The sequence below is a fragment of the Indicator indicator genome, chromosome 3, assembly GCF_027791375.1.
Source record: "Indicator indicator isolate 239-I01 chromosome 3, UM_Iind_1.1, whole genome shotgun sequence".
In the NCBI taxonomy this organism is placed as follows: domain Eukaryota; kingdom Metazoa; phylum Chordata; class Aves; order Piciformes; family Indicatoridae; genus Indicator; species Indicator indicator.
Genome location: NC_072012.1, coordinates 144,840 through 163,061, shown reverse-complemented (window position 1 = coordinate 163,061; position 18,222 = coordinate 144,840). Strand labels below are relative to the sequence as shown.

Here is an 18,222-nt window from a genome sequence, read left to right as displayed (position 1 = left end):
CCTGTGCCAGCCCCAGAGGCATCTCTGCAGTCTGGTGGTAGCACAGGGAGGCTCCAGCTGGGGTGGCAGCACAGATGGATCTGCCGGCTGGCGGCGCTGGGACTGGCCTGGGGCCGTGCCAGCTTCCCGCAGCCTGCAGCAAAGACAGAGTCTGCTGGGAGCCTGCTGGGAGCCTGCCTGGGCAAGGCAGGGAGCAGCTTGGAAAGGAGTCCAGCCATGAAGCTCTGCTCCCTGATGAAGTGGGAGGGCTGAAGAGGATCCATCCATGGCTGATGAGCTCCTCCTTACTCTGTTCTCCTCTAAGCCCAAGGGCTGGAGCCATCTGAGGGCCCTGGAGCAGCTCTGTGAAGAGCAAAGGCTGAGAGCCCTGGGACTGAGAGCCTGCAGAAGAGCAGCTCCAGAGGACATCTGAGCAATGCTCAGCAAGAGCTAAAGGACCTGTGGGGGCAAGAGGCTGGGGCCAGACTCTGCTCAGTGGTGCCCAGGGACAGGACAAGGGCCAAGGGGCACCAAGTAGGCCCCAGGAGGTTCCACCAGGAGCAACTTGTTTGGTGTGAGGGTGCTGGAGGCCTGGGCAGGCTGCCCAGAGAGGTTGTGGAGTCTCCTTCTGTGGAAAGCTTCCAACCCTCCCCTGGCCATTGTGACCCTGGGCAAGCTGCTGTGGGTGCCCCTGGTGGAGCAGGGGGATTGGACTGGATGAGGTCCAGATGTCCCTTCCCACCTCACCATGCTGAGGTGCTGTGAATCTCCCAACACAGAAGGAAGGTTCCTTTCTTCCAGCCATTGCTGGTGGCTCCTGGCTCAGGAGTGGAAGGTGCATCCTGGGCCCTGGAGAAGGAGAAGGAGGAGAAGGCTTCACTAGTGAGGGTAGTAGGACTGCTTCTGCTGCTGAAGGCTGATAGCAGAGGTGTGGCTGGTGCTGAGTCACCCAGTTAAATTGAGCCCTTCCCCATCAGCTGGTGGTACAATGCACATGGAGCTCCATGCCTGTGGAGCTCCTACTCCTGAGCTGCTCATGGAGGAGGGCAGGGGACCCTTGAGCCAGCTGGAGCTGCTGCTGATGCTCATGGCTTGACCAGAGGCTTGCTGTCTGCTACCTGCTTGAATACGTTCATCCTGAGGAGCAAACATGGGTTAAAGAGAAGGTGTGGAGGGGGGTGGTGGCTCCAGTGTGGACCAGAGGTCCAAAGAGCAGCTGTATCTCAGCTGCTTCCATGCCCTGAGCAGCAGCTCTTTGTTTTCACCCAGGATCTTCTTGGTCCAGCTGCTTCTCCTCTGTAGGTGGTGCTAAGTGAGGGCACCCTCCTGAGAAGCTTCAGCAGGGCCTTGGTGTGCTAGGAGGGGTGGGAAGGGCAGAGGGGGCTGTGGTTCATGGGGACATCAAACACGAGACCCAACCCGTCCAGTCCAGGGCAGCTTTAGCTTCCCAAGGAACAGTGATGGCTTCCATGCCCCTCCTGTGCATCCCACTGTGCTTCTGGCACACCTTAAAGCCTTCTGCACCCCTTGTTTGGTCCTTAAGTTCTCCAAGATCAAAGAATGGTCATGGAAGGGACCTCCAGAGCTCATCCAGTCCAACTCCCTGCAGTCAGCAGGGACATCCTCCACTAGAGCAGGTTGCTCAGAGCCTTGTCCAGCCTCACCTTGAAGGTCTCCAGGGATGGGGCCTCAACCACCTCCCTGGACAACCTGTTCCAGTGTTCCACCACCCTCATGGTGCAGAGCTTGTTCTTGGTGCTGGGCAAAGCTGGTCTGAAGCACTGTGGCCTTGCTGGGGGCAGCTTTGTGAAGGGAAGCAGCTCCTTGGCCAGCTCCTTGCTCTGGAGTGGGCAGGAGTTAGGCTTGTGGAGACCCTTCAGGTGAGCTTGGTGGCTTTGGTTGGCTAAAGGAGGCTTCACTGGAAAGCTTCAGGCTGGAGAACATCTTGGCAGGGCCTGGGAGCCCTAAGATGAGTTGGTGGCTGGCAGCAGCAGCAGGCTGAGGAGAGGGGCAGGGCTCCCTGCCAGCTGCTCCCCGTGCTCTGGTGGCACAGGCCATGGCCACAGCTGTTCCTGTGTCTTCTGCTCCATAGGGGGTGCTGATGGGCTGAGCTGAGGCAGAGCAAGCTGTGGCCCTGCCCTCCTCCATGGCAAGTAGCTGTTGTGTTCCAGGTGGCCCTCACCCGAGCTGCTAAGAGCTCCTCAAGCCTCTGCTCTCCCTTCTCTTTTCAGGTGGCCATCATTGCAGGAAACTTCGAGCTGGCTGAGATCATCAAAACCCACAAAGAGTCTGATGTTGGTGAGTCGCAGCTTGCTGCTCCTTCCCCCTGTTTCACTCCTGGGGTTGTTGTTTGGTTGGGGTTTTTCTCCTGTGGACCCCAAAGCTGTGTCCCTGTGGGGCTTTCAGCTGGTGGTGGGTGGGAGCTGTCCCTTGGGTCTTGGGTTTGGGAGCAGCAGGAGGGATCTGCTGTCCCCTTGGGGCCATCAGAAGCTGTTTGCTCAGCCAGTCTTGGCTCCTGAGATTGCCAGCTGAAGGATCAGCCAAACTTTGAGTCTGGAGGAGCTCTGGGAAGCTCTTTGGTCACACCTCTGCCCTTCTCTCTCTTGGCATCTCTGAGGCTGTTTCATGCTAGAGATCATCTCCTGGTGAGGCTTGGTGCAAGGAGGAGCCATCCCCTGTCTAAGCAGTGACATTGGTTATGGAGCTGCCCCACACTAAGGGGAGAAGCCATCCTCCTGGTCGCTCCTGCTGGAATTTATCTCCTGCTGGTCCCAATTCTGTCAGGGCCATCTGCTGGGAGGCCACCCAGATCCATGAGGCTTCTCCATCTGGCTCTGGGCTGTGGCAGAAGGAGCTGGAGCTGTGTGGAGATGGATCCTCAATCCTGCAGAGCCATCAGGAACTCAGGCTTCAGGATCAGTCTGTTTGAGCTGTTGCCCTCCAAGCCAAGTCCTCAGGCTCCCTGCAGGCCAGAAGTGCCACCAGAGGTTGGGGCATAAGGTCCTTGCTGTCCCTCCACTGGCTCTTCCCTCCTCACCTTCTGGGCTCTTGCTTCCTCTGCTCTCCTGTCCCATGCTCCTCAGGAGGTCCAGACCCTTCAGCCTCCTCCCCTTCAGGCCCCACCAAGCCCTGTGGAGTGGTCACAGGTCCTCAGTCTCCTGCCTTTTGTGTTGCCTCAGCCCTTGCTGGCTGCAGGTGTTCTGGTGGCAACCATCCTGGTTTTGTTCCTCCTGAAGATGTCCCTCACTGGCTGGGTTCACAGGATCACAGATCCCAGATGTGTTAGGGGTTGGAAGGGGCCTCCAGAAATCATGGAGTCCAACCCCCTGCCAGAGCAGGACCAGAGAATCCAGCACAGGTCACACAGGAACACATCCAGATGGGGCTGGAAAGTCTCCAGAGAAGGAGACTCCACAACCTCTCTGGGCAGCCTGTTCCAGTGCTCTGGGACTCTCCCAGTGAAGAAGTTCCTCCTCATGTTGAGGTGGAACCTCCTGTGCTGTAGTATATCCATTGCCCCTTGGCCTTGCCTCTTCATGGAAGGATGGTTTTCCGCCTTCCGGTTGACCTTCTCCATGTGGCATCTCCTCTGTCCTCCTGTGGTGTAGATGTTGCCATGAGCTAGGAGAAGCCATTGCCAAGCTGAGCTTCAGGTCACCCAAGAGCAACACTGGTTGACTTTTTCTTGACCTCATGGGCCAAGAGCTCTCTCTGCAACCAGTGTGAAGGGTTGGTCCTCAGTGTGTTGCCTCCTCAGAAGGTCAGCAGCTGGAAAGGGACTGCTTGTGGAGTTGGAAACAGCCAGCAGGTACTGGTCTGGGCTCTTGGCTGTGTGATGTAGGAACCTGGGCCCCAGGGTGTCCCTCATCACAGCTGCCTTCTGCTGATCCTTGGTGGAAGGTGGAAGATCAGAAGGGGCTTGGGGGAAAGCCTTGACCATTCCTGGCAGTGCTGGCAGGAAACCCACCCTGGTGACTCAAGAGGAAAGGGGCTGTGGGAGCCAGATGACCCCCAAAGGTCCCTTCCAGACTAAACTCTGCTGTGGTGGAAGCTGACTCAGTGGTGGAGCAGCTCAATTGCTCTTATTGAGGCCATGCAAGAAGAAAGGACAGGTTGGGAGGGTGGCTTGTCCATGTGTTGGCCACAGCTCCTCCTGGAAAGTGGGTCAGGTAGGCACAGGAAGAGCAGCAGGGCCAGATGGCATCTACCTGGGGTCAGGGGGAGCCAGCAGTGAACTTCTCAAGCAAGGAGAAATTGCTTTCTGGAAATTATTACAGAGCTGAGAGGTGACCTCTGAGCTAGGAGAGCAGCCTGGGCAGGTTTGGATGGGCAAGGACCATGGTCTGCTCCTTTCTCTGAGCCAGGAGAGCAGCCTGGGCAGGTTTGGATGGGCAAGGACCATGGTCTGCTCCTTTCTCAACAACAGTTGAGGAAATGCTGACACTGAGTTGGGGAGAAAAGGGGCAGTGTTGTGATAGCTCCTGGAAACATCTTCTTGAGTTCCCAATATTAGGGTCTGAGACCTTAATGGGTGGCCCCACCACCAGAACTGTTTGGAGAGGACCTGCTGTGTTGTGGCAGTAGCAAGAAGGGTGGGTAGCAGAAGGATGTTCTCTGCAGGCCATGAGGCTGCACCTGCAGGCTCTTGAAGGTTCTTCTGGGGTTGGAGCTGGCTGTAGCTGTCACACAATGAAGAGCAAGCCCAGGGAGTTGAACCTGAGCTTCTGGCAGGTGAAAGCAAGACAGAAAACTGTTCCAGAAGAACACTTGAGGTGCTTCATCTGCTCTCAGCCCATGGGGCTAGCCAAGGTCTCACTCAGCTTGAAGTAAGATTCCCAGTGTGGGTGCTGGGTGGTCAGAGGTGAGGTGGCTCTTGGTAGCCCACTGAGTTGTAGGACCTCTTTTACAGCCCCCTATGCACAGAGCAATGACCCTTAAGTTCGTTCAGGGACCAAGAGTCACTTTCGTTCATCACAGCCACCAGCGGTGGGGGTTGAAGAAGGTCAGAGTGGAAGGCTGCAGCTCTGGGGAGGGAGGAGATGTTCTTAGAGGTAGAAAATGGACTTGAGCTGCTCCAGCATTTCTTCTTCCTCTTGCTTTATGGTCCTGCAGATGGACAAGACCATGAGTAGCCACTGAACATGAGAAGTGGAAGGGTGAGGACCTGTCAGTGCCACCACAGACCTTTGGTGGCATGTTCTGGTGCTTGTTGGTCACTGCAGCCTCTGCAGTTGCTTGTGTGGGGATGGTTCCTGAAGGGGTAGTGAGGGAAGACCAAGCCTAACCCCTAATCCTAATCCCTAATCCCTAACCCTAAACCCTGACCCTGACCCCTTCCTTAGCAGCAGGAAGTTCTCCTGGAGCATGGCTGCAGAGCTTGGTCTTCAGCTGCTCCCAGCAGACTTGGAGACCTCTCAGTTAAGTGGTAACCTCTTGGGGAAGAACCTGGGACACCTCCTTTAGAAGCTTGAGTTGGTTTGAAGGGAGGTGTGAAGGGGAGAGCCCACTCCAAGGTGGTCCTGAGCTGGGTGTCTGGATGCCAGCACAGCCCCTGGAGGTGGTGCTGGAGCATGAGCTCCAGGAGCTGGTGAGGAAATGGTTGTGTCTGAACATTGGGACGACCTCCTGGCACGTCCCATTGGTGTTGAAGTCTGAAATCCACATGGACATCACATGTGTCACCCCAGCCAGGAGCCTGAGCTGGGCACCACCTGCCTGCTTCCCATCCAAGCATTGGCAGTGGTGCCAACTGCACCTGGGCTTGCTCAGCTGGATCCCACCTCAGCTGCTCCCTGCTCTTCATCATTCCTGTGGCACACAATCACTGAATGGGTTGGAAGGGACCTCCAAAGCTCATCCAGTCCAACCCTCTGCAGTCATCAGGGACATCCTCCACTAGAGCAGGTTGCTCAGAGCCTTGTCCAGCCTCACCTTGAAGATCTCCAGGGATGGGGCTTCAACCACCTCCCAGGGCAACCTGCTCCAGTGTTCCAGCAACCTCCTGGTGCAGAACTTGTTCAAAGGAACCACCAACCTCAGCTCAAAGGAATTGATTCCTGATCAGTCCCTCAGTGACCCCGTGGTGGCTTTGGCTTTTGGGTTGTGTTAGTCTTCTTGGCCCATGTGTCCAGGTCAAAGCCACACCACCATGTCTGCTTGAGATGCTGCAGCCCAGCTCTGCATCAGCACTGCTGCAACACAACCTTCTTCTCCTTCCACTTTGGGTCTCATTGCTATCTACAGCTTCTTAAAAGGAGGTTGGGGTGCAGTGGGGGTTGGGCTGAGGGGGTTCTGCCTGAGATCAGGTGATGAGAGGAGATGACCTCAGATTGTGCCAGGTTGGACATGAGGAGCAATTTCTTGACTGGGACAGGCACTGGAACAGGCTGCCCAAGGAGGTGGTGGTAGAGTCCCCATCCATGAAGGTGTTCAAGAAACCTGTGGCCATGGTACCTGGGGACACGGTTTGATAGCCCTGATGGTGTTAGGTTGCTGGTTGGACTTGATGCCCCCATGGTTGGATGGCCTTGGTGGTGTTGGGTTGCTGGTTGGATTTGATGCCCCCATGGTTTGATGGCCTTGGTGGTGTTGAGTTGCTGGTTGGACTTGATGCCCTCATGGTTGGATGGCCATGGGGGTTTTGGGTTGCTGGTTGGACTTGATGCCCTCATGGTTTGATGGCCATGGTGATGTTGGGTTGCTGGTTGGACTTGGTGCCCTCATGGTTTGATGGCCTTGGTGGTGTTGGGTTGCTGGTTGGACTTGATGCCCTCATGGTTGGATGGCCATTGTGGTGTTGGGTTGCTGGTTGGACTTGGTGCCCTCATGGTTTGATGGCCACGGGGCTGTTGGGTTGCTGGTTGGACTTGATGCCCCCATGGTTGGATGGCCTTGGTGGTGTTGAGTTGCTCGTTGGACTTGATGCCCCCATGGTTGGATGGCCTTGGTGGTGTTGAGTTGCTTGTTGGACTTGATGCCCCCGTGGTTGGATAGCCTTGGTGGTGTTGGGTTGATGGTTGGATGTAGAGAAATGGCCAGAACATAAAAGGCCATGAGATGCACAAGCCAAGCTATACTGACTATAAACAGGCTGACTTGTCCTTGAGAGGCTGATAAGAGAAAGCTTGGCAGAGCAGTAAACAGGAGATGAAGCCAGGTGTTGGATCTGCAAGGCAGAAAAACACTGCCGATACCGTATTCCAATCAGTGTCTAGTAACGGGCGCGTGAGCAATGTATGTTAGCCAATTGCAGGCTAACGTTATCTGCATGGACAGCACATAACACTATAAAGCCTGTGTCTTATAATAATAAATGAGCAATATTCTGAACTCATATTGGGCCTGTGTCTTGACTCTGGCTGAGCCGGACTTTAACTCATATTGAGTCCGTGTCCTGACTCTGGACAATCTCCTACAGCTGGCGCCCGAACCGGGACAAATCAGGATGTCTCTATTAAGGATCTAATTGAATTGCAACAAGAAGACAGGCTATGCCGAGAAGCTGTGGCAGAGTCTGGTAGAGAGACGAGTTGCTATGCGACTATTTCTGACCCTCAACAGGAGTGGCACTGCAAGGCAAAAGCGGCAGTAGCTGGGTGTGAAGTTACGTCTCACCTCCTGTATTGGGACCCAGGAACCCCACGTCGGAAAAAGGTGCGGACGGGGGACAAGGAGATTGGAGTGGGTGGCATCCCAGAGGGAGAGCTGGAATTCAACTGAGCGCACCAGTTGTTGGACCCGCTACAGAAGACCGCTTAACCAAGGATGAGTTGGGAGGCGGCATTCACACTATTGCTTGCTAAGCAAGGTGCTGGCGTGAGCATGAAGCGGCTCAAAGAGCCCTGTCAATGGGCAAAAGAAAAAGGACATTTAAAGGACCCTGAACTCATGTTTAGTATCACAGAGAAGCAGGAGGCAGGTACGGCTGAAGTGCGAACAGGATTAAGAGCAGAAGGCACTCACCCCATCGGAGCCCTGCAGACAAGACAAGACGGACACACAGACGCAGGTTGCTGGACAAGCGGCGACACCACAGTCCAGCCCGCCCGGCCTGGCCCTGGCACGGCCTCGCCGCCAGCCTCTGGTGGCTGGAGTCCAGCCAAGGGCAGGGCAGCACTGACCCACTGCCACTGCCACGGGCAAGGGACCCGGGGGCCCCACCTCAGCTGAGAGAACTGCGCTGCGGCTCGCCCCTGAGGCGTGTGGCCCCGCAGGAGAAGCCCCCCAGCCTGCATCATAGGAATCTGCCTGGCCCGGACCCGTACCTATTAAGGTGAGCCACCAGGAACATAACGGGACAGAATCTAACAAAGGAAATAGGATTTAGTCATTGGAATTTTGGAAATGCTCCTAAAGCACAGAGGTATAAAAGCTATTGACTATGATTTGAAGAGGCTGCTTCTATGGGGCAAGCAATAAGGAATTTCTTTTGCAGCTCCACCTTTAGTGTTGCTGCACAGCAGAAGCTGGCTAATTATTTATGGTATGCCTTAATGAGAGGAAATAAAGAACTCAAGCAAGAGCAAGGTAAAAAAAAGGAGGAGGAATTTAAAATGGAGCTAAAAGAAAAGGGAATTGAGTTGAGTGTGGGGGAGATAACTAAAGCAGTGGATGACATACCAGCAGTCTCCGCGCCCCCGCCCCTAGCTGCCCAGCTGCTCTGTCGGTGCCAGAGGAAAAGGGTGCTGGAGAGTAGAAAATCCTCTTCCTAATGAGCAACTTAAAATCCCTATGAAGTGGAAAAGTCCCCGAGACTTTGTTCAACTGTCATTGATTTTCCCTAACGATCCTCAACAGCAGCAGTAATTTTCCTCCACCACCATGACGAAGAAGGTGAGAAGGAGATCTCACCCCGGGCTGTGAGGTCGCAAAGGACTGTGGGGGGAGGAGAATGTTGACTTCTCCCTCTCTGTGTTCTAACTGTACCCCTCCATCACCATCAAGACTTTGGCAGCTGGTTCATCAGAAAGCTGCTTCGGGGGTGACTTGGCCACGTGCGATTAGCACTCCAGTGCAGATGCATTCCCTTATGAGTGTTTCTGATAACTCTAGTGAGCCCATGACTTTCCCTGTGGAAAAAGCAGCTCCAGGGACTAGTCAGCAGCTTAATCACCAGTTTGGGCTCGAAAGTTGTACAGGACTTGCACACAAGAAAGTAAACTGTTTTGAATACTCTTATAGATATTGTTAAAGAGCAGTGGAGAGGCATGGCTCAGGAGCATAAATGTGAGGCCTTTCAGCTTCAGCAGATGCTCTTTTCAGCAACCAAGCACCACCTTTCTAACTTGACCCAAGATCAGAGCTAAGTTTTGGGACTGTGCTAAGAAGGAAGATAAGATCAGAGAGATTAAAGCAGTGCCGGACACTGAGGTTGCCTTAGAAAAGCAAGTGGGAAACATTGATTGCCAAAGAGTTTTGTGTGCTTTGGGAAATCCTGCTGTGAATGAGGTGCTAACAGCTTGCACCCATAAATATCTAGAGACTTTGGCATGGAAGTTTTTGTAGTTTCTCACCCCAGCCTTTGAATTTTCAAATTGTATGGACATCAGTGCAGAAGTGGAGGAGGCAGAAGGCCCCTGATTGGGCCATTAGGAGCCTCAGAGCAGTGATGCCAGCCTGCCCTTAGGCCTGAACCCAGTAACACCGCGGGAGCAGGGGCAGCATGATGGCAAAGCAACAGCTGCTCGCTATCATAGAATCATAGGATCAGTCAGGGTTGGAAGGGACCATAAGGATCATCTAGTTCCAGTCCCCCTGCCATGGGCAGGGACACCTCACACTACATCAGGCTGGCCAGAGCCTCATCCAGCCTGGCCTTAAACACCTCCAGGGATGGGGCCCCAACCACCTCCCTGGACAACCCATTCCAGTCTCTCATCATCACCCTGCGGCCTCGGTCAACATCGCCATAATCAAGCGGGACTGCAAGTAGCCCCGGAAAAGGTGAATGGATCAGCGCCTTGGAAATATCTTGGGTGGTCTATTAATGACAGCATCATTGTCCCCCAGAAAACTACGTTTAAGACTGAGTTAAAAACTCTTGCTGATATCCAGACCCTTATGGGAGATTTGCAGTGGATCAGATTTAGAGTCACTGAGACCCCTACTCAAAGGCTCTGAAGCAACGAACAGAACAGAGCATTCACCAAGAGGAGCCAGGCTAAGAAGAGGATGAAGAGGAGTTCTTGGGGATGTCACCTCTGCCTTGTGCAAACCTCAAATTTCCAGAAGCAGTAGAGAACAAATCTGCCCCTGCAGACCTGGAGGAAAGCTACCCCACTGCTCCCAAGAGACCCTCAGAGGAGAGCTGGGTTGTCCTCCCTCCGGAGCCAGCCCCAGCAGAGGGGAGCCCCTCTGAGAGCAGTGAAAGCATCTCCTTTGTGACTCAGATTGCAAACTACACCAAAGCCCTCAAAATCTGCTCATCCTTCTGCAACTGCATGGCAGTCAGCAGCATCCTCAGAGCCAGCAGAGCTACAGAGCTCAAAGAGGCGAAGAGCAGAGCGCAGGGCAGGACAGAGACTCTGAAAGAGGAAAGACCAACAGATCTCTTGAGTCTCTGAGCTGAACTCGGATATGGGAAGTACACCCCCTCCAACAATGGCAAGAAAGGTTCCAGCATTGACATCAGTGAGGACTCAGCTGCAGCTGCCCACAGAGGTGAATTGGTGGCAGCAGTGGCTTCAGGCACTTACATGAGAGCATTTCTATCCTGCAAAGGCCACAAGGACTGAGCTGCAACTCAAATATAGCTGTTTTTTCAAACTGTTGCAATTAAAGGAATTCTACAGAGTAAAAAAAAACAAAAAAAATTGCCTTCCCCCCCTCCCTCCTTCCCCCCTGCCCTACCTCCCTCCTTTTCCCCCTCTCCTTCCCCCCTTCCCTCCTCCTTCCTTCTCTCACTCCCTTGTTTTGCAGCTGTTGATCTGCAGAAACCTGTGTTCTAATTTTAAAGTAACAGTGTTAAGTTTTCTTAAGAAAGGTATCTCGCCATTTTATGCAAACTTGATATATATGTATTGTTTTTATCATTATTTCTGATTGTAAGGCATTTGGGAAATTTATTATTTTAGTGTTTCCAATTACTGTGTTTTCACAAAGAGCACTCATATGACAAATTTGGTACTTTGGTAATAAGGTATATTAAGTGTTATAGAAAATGAAGTTTGCTTATAAGTTTTTAGTTATTGTGTTAAAGTATTTTTTCTAATCAAGCATAATACTGTGTAAGTGCTACTGGTTTTATGAGTTTATAGGTTAAGGTCTCTTTTTTTCCTTTTTTCTGGTTCAAACCTCTCTTTTTTTTGAGTCTGCTGGCAAATTTCAAAAAAGAGCTCTATCTATATGGTAAATAAGTTTTCATTTTGAAAAGCGCGCATTATCTTTTTTTTTGTTGTTTTCTTGCACATTACATTGATGGTTTAATTCTCACGTAATTTTTTACGTTTTTAGGACCTTTTTTGATATTAACAGGACATAAGACTTTATTTTAGGAATGTTATAGAGTGTTGTTTTGGTTTTTGTGTTTATAAAGGTTTTAAGATAAGGTTATAAGAATATGAAAAGCAACAAAAAAAAAATCTTTTCCTTTTTTGGTACAGAGGTTTACCCTAGGGAAAACTCAGGGCTAGGAAAGGGATTCATCTTTTCCCACCTACAGGTTTTCCTGATGCCGGCATGGTTAGGCCCAGCGCAAGACTCAAAGGATGGGACAAACAGCAGCGCCAGTGAAGCTGACAATCAGCTGATCACTGAGTCTGACCACAGTGCCTGTTTAACTGAGATCAGAAGCGTTGACCTGAAGCTGACCGCACGAGTGTGCCCCAAGGAAACATCTTATTTGGGACTGAATGCCTCAATGCCTTAATGTCATGTAATTAGAGAATATGTTTATGTGCATTTATATGTTAAGTCACCAAAATGTTATAGTTAAGCAATGTTTAGCCAGGAACAGACAAATGGCCCAGCCTACCTATCTGGTAAAGTTAATTCGTTATTGCAGTTGTGGGCTATCACTCATGTTCTCAGCATTCCCCATTCCCCTACATGGCACACTGAAGCAACTTTTGCAAAACAAAGAGGGGGAATGGCAGGAGATTCTCCAGAGGCCCGGTTAAACAAAGCTATATATGTTTTAAACCTTTTGCAGCTCTCGAATGATCCCCAAGAAACACCAATGATACATCATTTCAATTCTTTGACCACCACCAGTGTAGTGCCATCAGGTGTCAAAGTAAAAGTTTGGGACCCAGAAACAGGTCAATGTTCTGATCCCTGTGAATTAATAACCTGGGGTGGAGGATATGTTTGTGTCTCAACAGGTTTTGGACCACATAGGGTCCCAGCATGGTGGGTTCAACCGGTGCCTTCATCATCCTTTGGATGCTGACTGCAACAGTGGCCTTGCAAATCCCAAAGCAGCTACAACACATCAAATTTAGGAAGACTAGCTTGCTGGGTAGTCAAGCAGGCGAACGCCACTAGTATGGGTGTGCTGAATTTGAAGGATTGTGTTGTATGGATCTGCAAGATCACTCTAAATCTATTCATAAAGAAATTCAGCAATTAATTGCCCACTCTCAAAAGGTAAAACAACACTTCTAGATGCTTGGCTGGGCCTGAGTGTTTGGCTGAAAGGGTTAGTGCAGACTAGACTCTTAATATTAGCAATAGTGTTAATTGGTTTGCTATGCCTTAGTTGTGTTTTGTCGTGTATAAAACGCTTATTATTTCACATTACCAATTAGGCCTGGCTTGTGCAAAAAGGAAACAGGGGAATTGTAGAGAAATGGCCAGAACATAAAAGGCCATGAGATGCACAAGCCAAGCTATACTAACTATAAACAGGCTGACTTGTCCTTGAGAGGCTGATAAGAGAAAGTTTGGCAGAGCAGTAAACAGGAGATGAAGCCAGGTGTTGGAACTGCAAGGCAGAAAAACATTGCCGATACCGTATTCCAATCAGCGTCCAGTAACGGGCGCGTGAGCAATGTATGTTAGCCAATTGCAGGCTAACGTTATCCGCATGGACAACACATAACACTATAAAGCCTGTGTCTTATAATAATAAATGAGCAAGATTCTGAACTCATATTGGGCCTGTGTCTTGACTCTGGCTGAGCAGGACTTTAACTCATATTGAGTCTGTGTCCTGACTCTGGACAATCTCCTACAGTTGGACTTGATGCCCTCATGGTTTGATGGCCTTGGTGGTATTGGGTTGTTGGTTGGACTTGATGCCCTCATGGTTTGATGGCCTTGGTGATGTTGGGTTGCTGGTTGGACTTGATGCCCCAATGGTTGGATGGCCTTGGTGGTGTTGGGTTGATGGTTGGATGTAGAGAAATGGCCAGAACATAAAAGGCCATGAGATGCACAAGCCAAGCTAAACTAACTATAAACAAGCTGACTTGTCCTTGAGAGGCTGATAAGAGAAAGCTTGGCAGAGCGGTAAACAGGAGATGAAGCCGGGTGTTGGAACTGCAAGGCAGAAAAACATTGCCGATACCGTATTCCAATCAGCGTCTAGTAACGGGCGCGTGAGCAATGTATGTTAGGCAATTGCAGGCTAACGTTATCCGCATGGACAGCACATAACACTATAAAGCCTGTGTCTTATAATAATAAATGAGCAATATTCTGAACTCATATTGGGCCTGTGTCTTGACTCTGGCTGAGCCGGACTTTAACTCATATTGAGTCCGTGTCCTGACTCTGGACAATCTCCTACAGTTGGACTTGATGCCCTCATGGTTTGATGGCCTTGGTGGTGTTGGGTTGCTGGTTGGACTTGATGCCCTCATGGTTGGATGGCCTTGGTGGTATTGGGTTGCTGGTTGGACTTGATGCCCTGATGGTTTGATGGCTATGGGGGTGTTGGATTGCTGGTTGGACTTGATGCCCTCATGGCTGGATGGCCATGGTGGTATTGGGTTGCTGATTGGACTTGATGCCCTCATGGTTGGATGGCCATGGGGGTGTTGGGTAGTTTGTTGGACTTGATGCCCTCATGGTTGGATGGCCATGGTGGTGTTGGGTTGCTGGTTGGACTTGATGCCCTCATGGTTGGATGACCATGGTGGTGTTGGGTTGCTGGTTGGACTTGATGCCCTCATGGTTGGATGGCCATTGTGGTGTTAGGTTGCTGGTTGGACTTGATGCCCTCATGGTTGGATGGCCATGGGGGTGTTGCGTTGATGGCTGGACTTGGTGGTGTTTGAGGACTTTTGCAACCAAACCAATTCCATGGTTCTATGACTTTTTCCAGTTCTTTGGAGCTGTGAAGAAGACAGAGATTGGGCATGAGAGAGGTCAGAAAGTGACCTGCTTGCCCACCTCCTCCTTAGGTATTCATCCCAGGTGGGTAAGCTGATGAGTGCAGACAGAAACGAAGGTCTCCTTGGTCCTTCTCTGTGTGAGCTGACACAAGGGTGGTAATTTGGACCATGATGGGGGTTGGACTGGATGACCTTTGGAGGTCCCTTCCAACCCAAACCGTTCTGTGAGGTGTTAGAAGAGGATCTGAGGCTTTGGATGTTGACTCACCAGCTGATGGCTGAGCCACCGAAGCTTCAGGACACTGGGGGGTTCAATCCAAGGATCGCTTATTGCTCACTAAGGAGCTTTCCTGGAGCCAGCCCAAGAGCAGCATTTCCATGTCCCTTCCAGCCTCTAACCTCCTGTGATCCTGTGAGCTCCTTGACCTGCATGTGCCCTCCTTGTCTCACACCTGCTCAAGGAAGCAAACCAAAGCTCCTGGGGAGCAATGGATTCCGAAGGCCACAGTGCCCTATTGTTGTCACAGTGGGATGGAGACAGCCATGCCTGCCCAGCTCCCTGCAACCCTGGGCCTAGGGACCTCTTTCCCAGGACACCAAAATGAGTGAGGGTCACCTTGGTGGACCCACAAATAGCTTCTGCTTGGTTCTTGACTGCATATGGATGGAGCTGACCAGCTTCTGAACCACTGCCTCACTTTCTTTGGAGCTCTTGCTGGTGCTGAGCATTATTTTGGGAGCTGTGGGCTGAGTTTGGATGGAGTTTTTTTGTTCCACAATAACCTCCCAGAGGAGCAGAAGACACTGCAGTTTCCAAGGGTTGGTTGCTGGTTGTGTGATTTCTCCTCTGCTGCTTGAGTTGCTCTTGGTTGGATCCCATTCTTCAGAACACATGGACTGTGTGACCTCCTCCCTGCAGTAGGCAACCTTCCTTAGTGCTTCCCCAGATGGTTCATCTTCCCTCAGGCTATGGTGGAGCCTGGTGAGATGATCCTGTCCTAGCCTAGAGGTCACTCTGTGGACAGCCTTTCTTGTCTCTCATGGCATCATGGGCCAGAAGAGACCTTCAAAGTCATCCAGTCCAACCCCCTGCAGCCAGCAGGGACATCCCCAACCACAACAGGTTGCTCACAGCCCCAAACAACCTCACCTGGGGTGGTGCCAGCCATGGGGCAGCTCCCACCTCTCTGGGCAGCCTGGCACAGGCTCTCACCACCCTCAGGGGCAAACATTTCTCCTTTCTCTCCACTCTGAAGCTCCCTCTGAGTCCCAAACCATCACCCCTGCTCCTGCCACAACAGGCCCTGCTCAAAACTCTGTCCCCAGCTTTCTTAAGCCCTGAAAGGCCACCAGAAGGTCTCCCTGGAGCCTTCTCTTCTCCAGGCTGAACAACCCCAACTGTCCCACCTGGCCTCACAGCAGAGGCCTTCCAGCATTGCTGTGGCCTCCTCTGGCCCTGCTCCGCCACGTCCCTGTCTGTGCTGAGGACTCCAGAGCTGCCCCAGCACTGCAGAGGGCTGTCCAGCAGAACAGAGAGGCAGAATCCCCTCCTTTGCCTTGCTGGCCCTGTGCCTTGGTGGTGGTTCAGGTCTGGCTGCAGCAGCTTGTCAGGATGGGACACCTCCATCTCTCTGGGCAACCTGGGCCAGGCTCTCAACACCCTCAGTGTGCCACATTTTCACTTGTGGTCATCCCAACCCCCTCCACCAGTGACACTTGGCCAAGGTCATCCCACCAGGCCTTGCATCACCTTAATGCCAAGGGTCTCCATTTGGCCCAAGTCATTGCTGGAGCAGGACATTGACTCCTGCTGGACCAAGAGCTGCCTGCCTGGGTGCTATTGGGCACATCCTCACCTGATCTTCTCCATTTGTGGTTCTCTGTTGGGTCTGGGAAAAGGTTCTCTGCTGGCAGGTCAGCAGAACTTCAGTGTCACCACTGGCACCCAAGCTTCTGCTGGCAGCAGATTCTTCTCAGTGAGATTTCACAGGATCCCAGTGTGGTGAGGTGGGAAGGGACCTCTGGAGCTCATCCAGTCCAACCCCCCTGCTCCAGCAGGACCACCCACAGCAGCTTGCCCAGGATCACAATGGCCAGGGGGGGTTGGAAGCTCTCCACAGAAGGAGACTCCACCACCTCTCTGGGCAGCCTGCTCCAGGCCTCCAGCACCCTCACACCAAACAAGTTGCTCCTGATGGAACCTCCTGGGGTCCACTTGGTGCCCCTTGGCCCTTGTCCTGTCCCTGGGCACCAGTGAGCAGAGTCTGGTCCCAGCCTCTTGCCCCCCACAGGTTCTTTAGCTCTTGCTGAGCATTGCTCAGATGTCCTCTGGAGCTGCTCTTCTGCAGGCTCCCAGCCCCAGGGCTCTCAGCCTTTGCTCCTCACAGAGCTGCTCCCATTAGAAGCACTCCACAAAAGCAGAAAAATCCAGCTTCTGGTGGGTGGAAGTCATTGGTGGAAACCATCCCCATCCAGAGCTCTGTGCTGGGAGGAAAAAAAACCAAACACAAACCCAACACACACACACAAAAGCCCAAATTGCAGCTTTTAGAGCTTCCCCCTCCCTGGCTCTGAGGCCAGCAGCACAGCATCGTGCATCCAAAGCAGCAGGGCCAGAGCTGCTGCAGCAAAGTTCAAAAGCAGCCACAGCAGAGCTCTGTGAGCTGCTGGCTACTGCCTCTGATACTCCTTCAAATACTCCTAAGATGTGGAGGAGGCTCTGAAAGGGGCAGGGGAATGAATCTGGGAAAGGCTCAGAGCTCCACAGCACTGCCAAGAGAAGCTCAGAGGCACCAGGGCAGGATGTGGACAACTTCAAATTGGAGAGAATTTGGTTTGCATCAGCCAGGAAGGATGTGCCAGAAATATCTGCTGACATCATCAGGTTGTGGCCAGCAGGACAAGGGAGGTTCTGCTCCCCCTCTGCTCTGCCCTGGTGAGGCCACCTTAGGGAATCTTGGGTTCAGTTCTTGGCTCCCCAGTTCCAGAGAGACTGGGAGCTACTGGAGTGAGTCCAGTGGAGGCTGGGAAGATGCTGCGGGGCCTGGAGCAGCTCTGTAAGGGGCAAAGGCTGAGAGCCCTGGGGCTGAGAGCCTGGAGGAGAACAGCCCCAGAGGGATCAATGCTCAGCAAGAGCTAAAGGACTTGTGGGGGACAAGAGGCTGGGGCCTGGCTCTGCTCAGTGGTGCCCAGGGACAGGACAAGGGGCACCAAGTGGAACCCAGCAGGTTCCATCAGGAACAACTTGTTTGGTGTGAGGGTGCTGGAGGCCTGGAGCAGGCTGCCCAGAGAGGTTGTGGAGTCTCCTTCTGTGGAGAGCTTCCAACCCCCCTGGCCATTGTGCCCCTGGGCCAGCTGCTGTGGGTGCCCCTGGTGGAGTAGGGGGGTTGGACTGGATCCGTTCCAGAGGTCCCTTCCCACCACACCACTCCGTGATTCTAGCAGGTCTGAGCTGGAGCTTCCTTAGAGAGTACCTTTCCAGCATGTTCCCAATCTTTGTAGCCCAGTTCCTGCCAGTGGAGCACCCATCCCTCTCTGGAGCTGAGAGCTTCTGCTCTGCCTCTTCTCCTCCTTTCCCTTTGCTTTTTCATTCCTAGAAAAACAAATTCCCTGGAAGGTCCTGGAGCAGCCTGGCCCCTGCCTGGGGGAGCAGGGAGGGGAGCTGCTCCCAGCCTTCTCCAATTCCTGGGTAATTTTCCACTATTAAAATGGAAATGTGGCCTCTGGGCTGCGAGCTGAAGAGATTTGGAGCTGGAGACATTTGCTCTCCTGCCTTGCTCTCCTCCATGAATATTTAAGGCTGAGCAGCAGCCCTGGATCCCTGCCAGTGCTGATTGTGCCCAGCTTCGTTAGGCTGCGGCTCGCAGCCTGGCACAGGTGCCCCTGAAGCATCTCAGGGAGCTTGAGCTCCAGCCTGCCATCAGACCTGAGCATCAAGGACCATCTCGTGCCCCTGCAGCATCTCAGG

General features: G+C 52.5%; 1 protein-coding gene across 1 annotated transcript in view; it reads left to right on the top strand.

Moving 5' to 3' along the window:
* The window catches only part of LOC128980865 (SH3 and multiple ankyrin repeat domains protein 3-like), a gene marked incomplete at its 3' end in the record, with an annotated part of 226,171 nt that overhangs the window by 66,072 nt on the left and 141,877 nt on the right, over window positions 1–18,222 (top strand). The window contains exon 10 of the mRNA XM_054399419.1: window positions 2,211–2,277. Coding sequence (XP_054255394.1) covers window positions 2,211–2,277 — 67 coding nt within the window. The remainder of the gene's footprint in view (window positions 1–2,210; window positions 2,278–18,222) is intronic.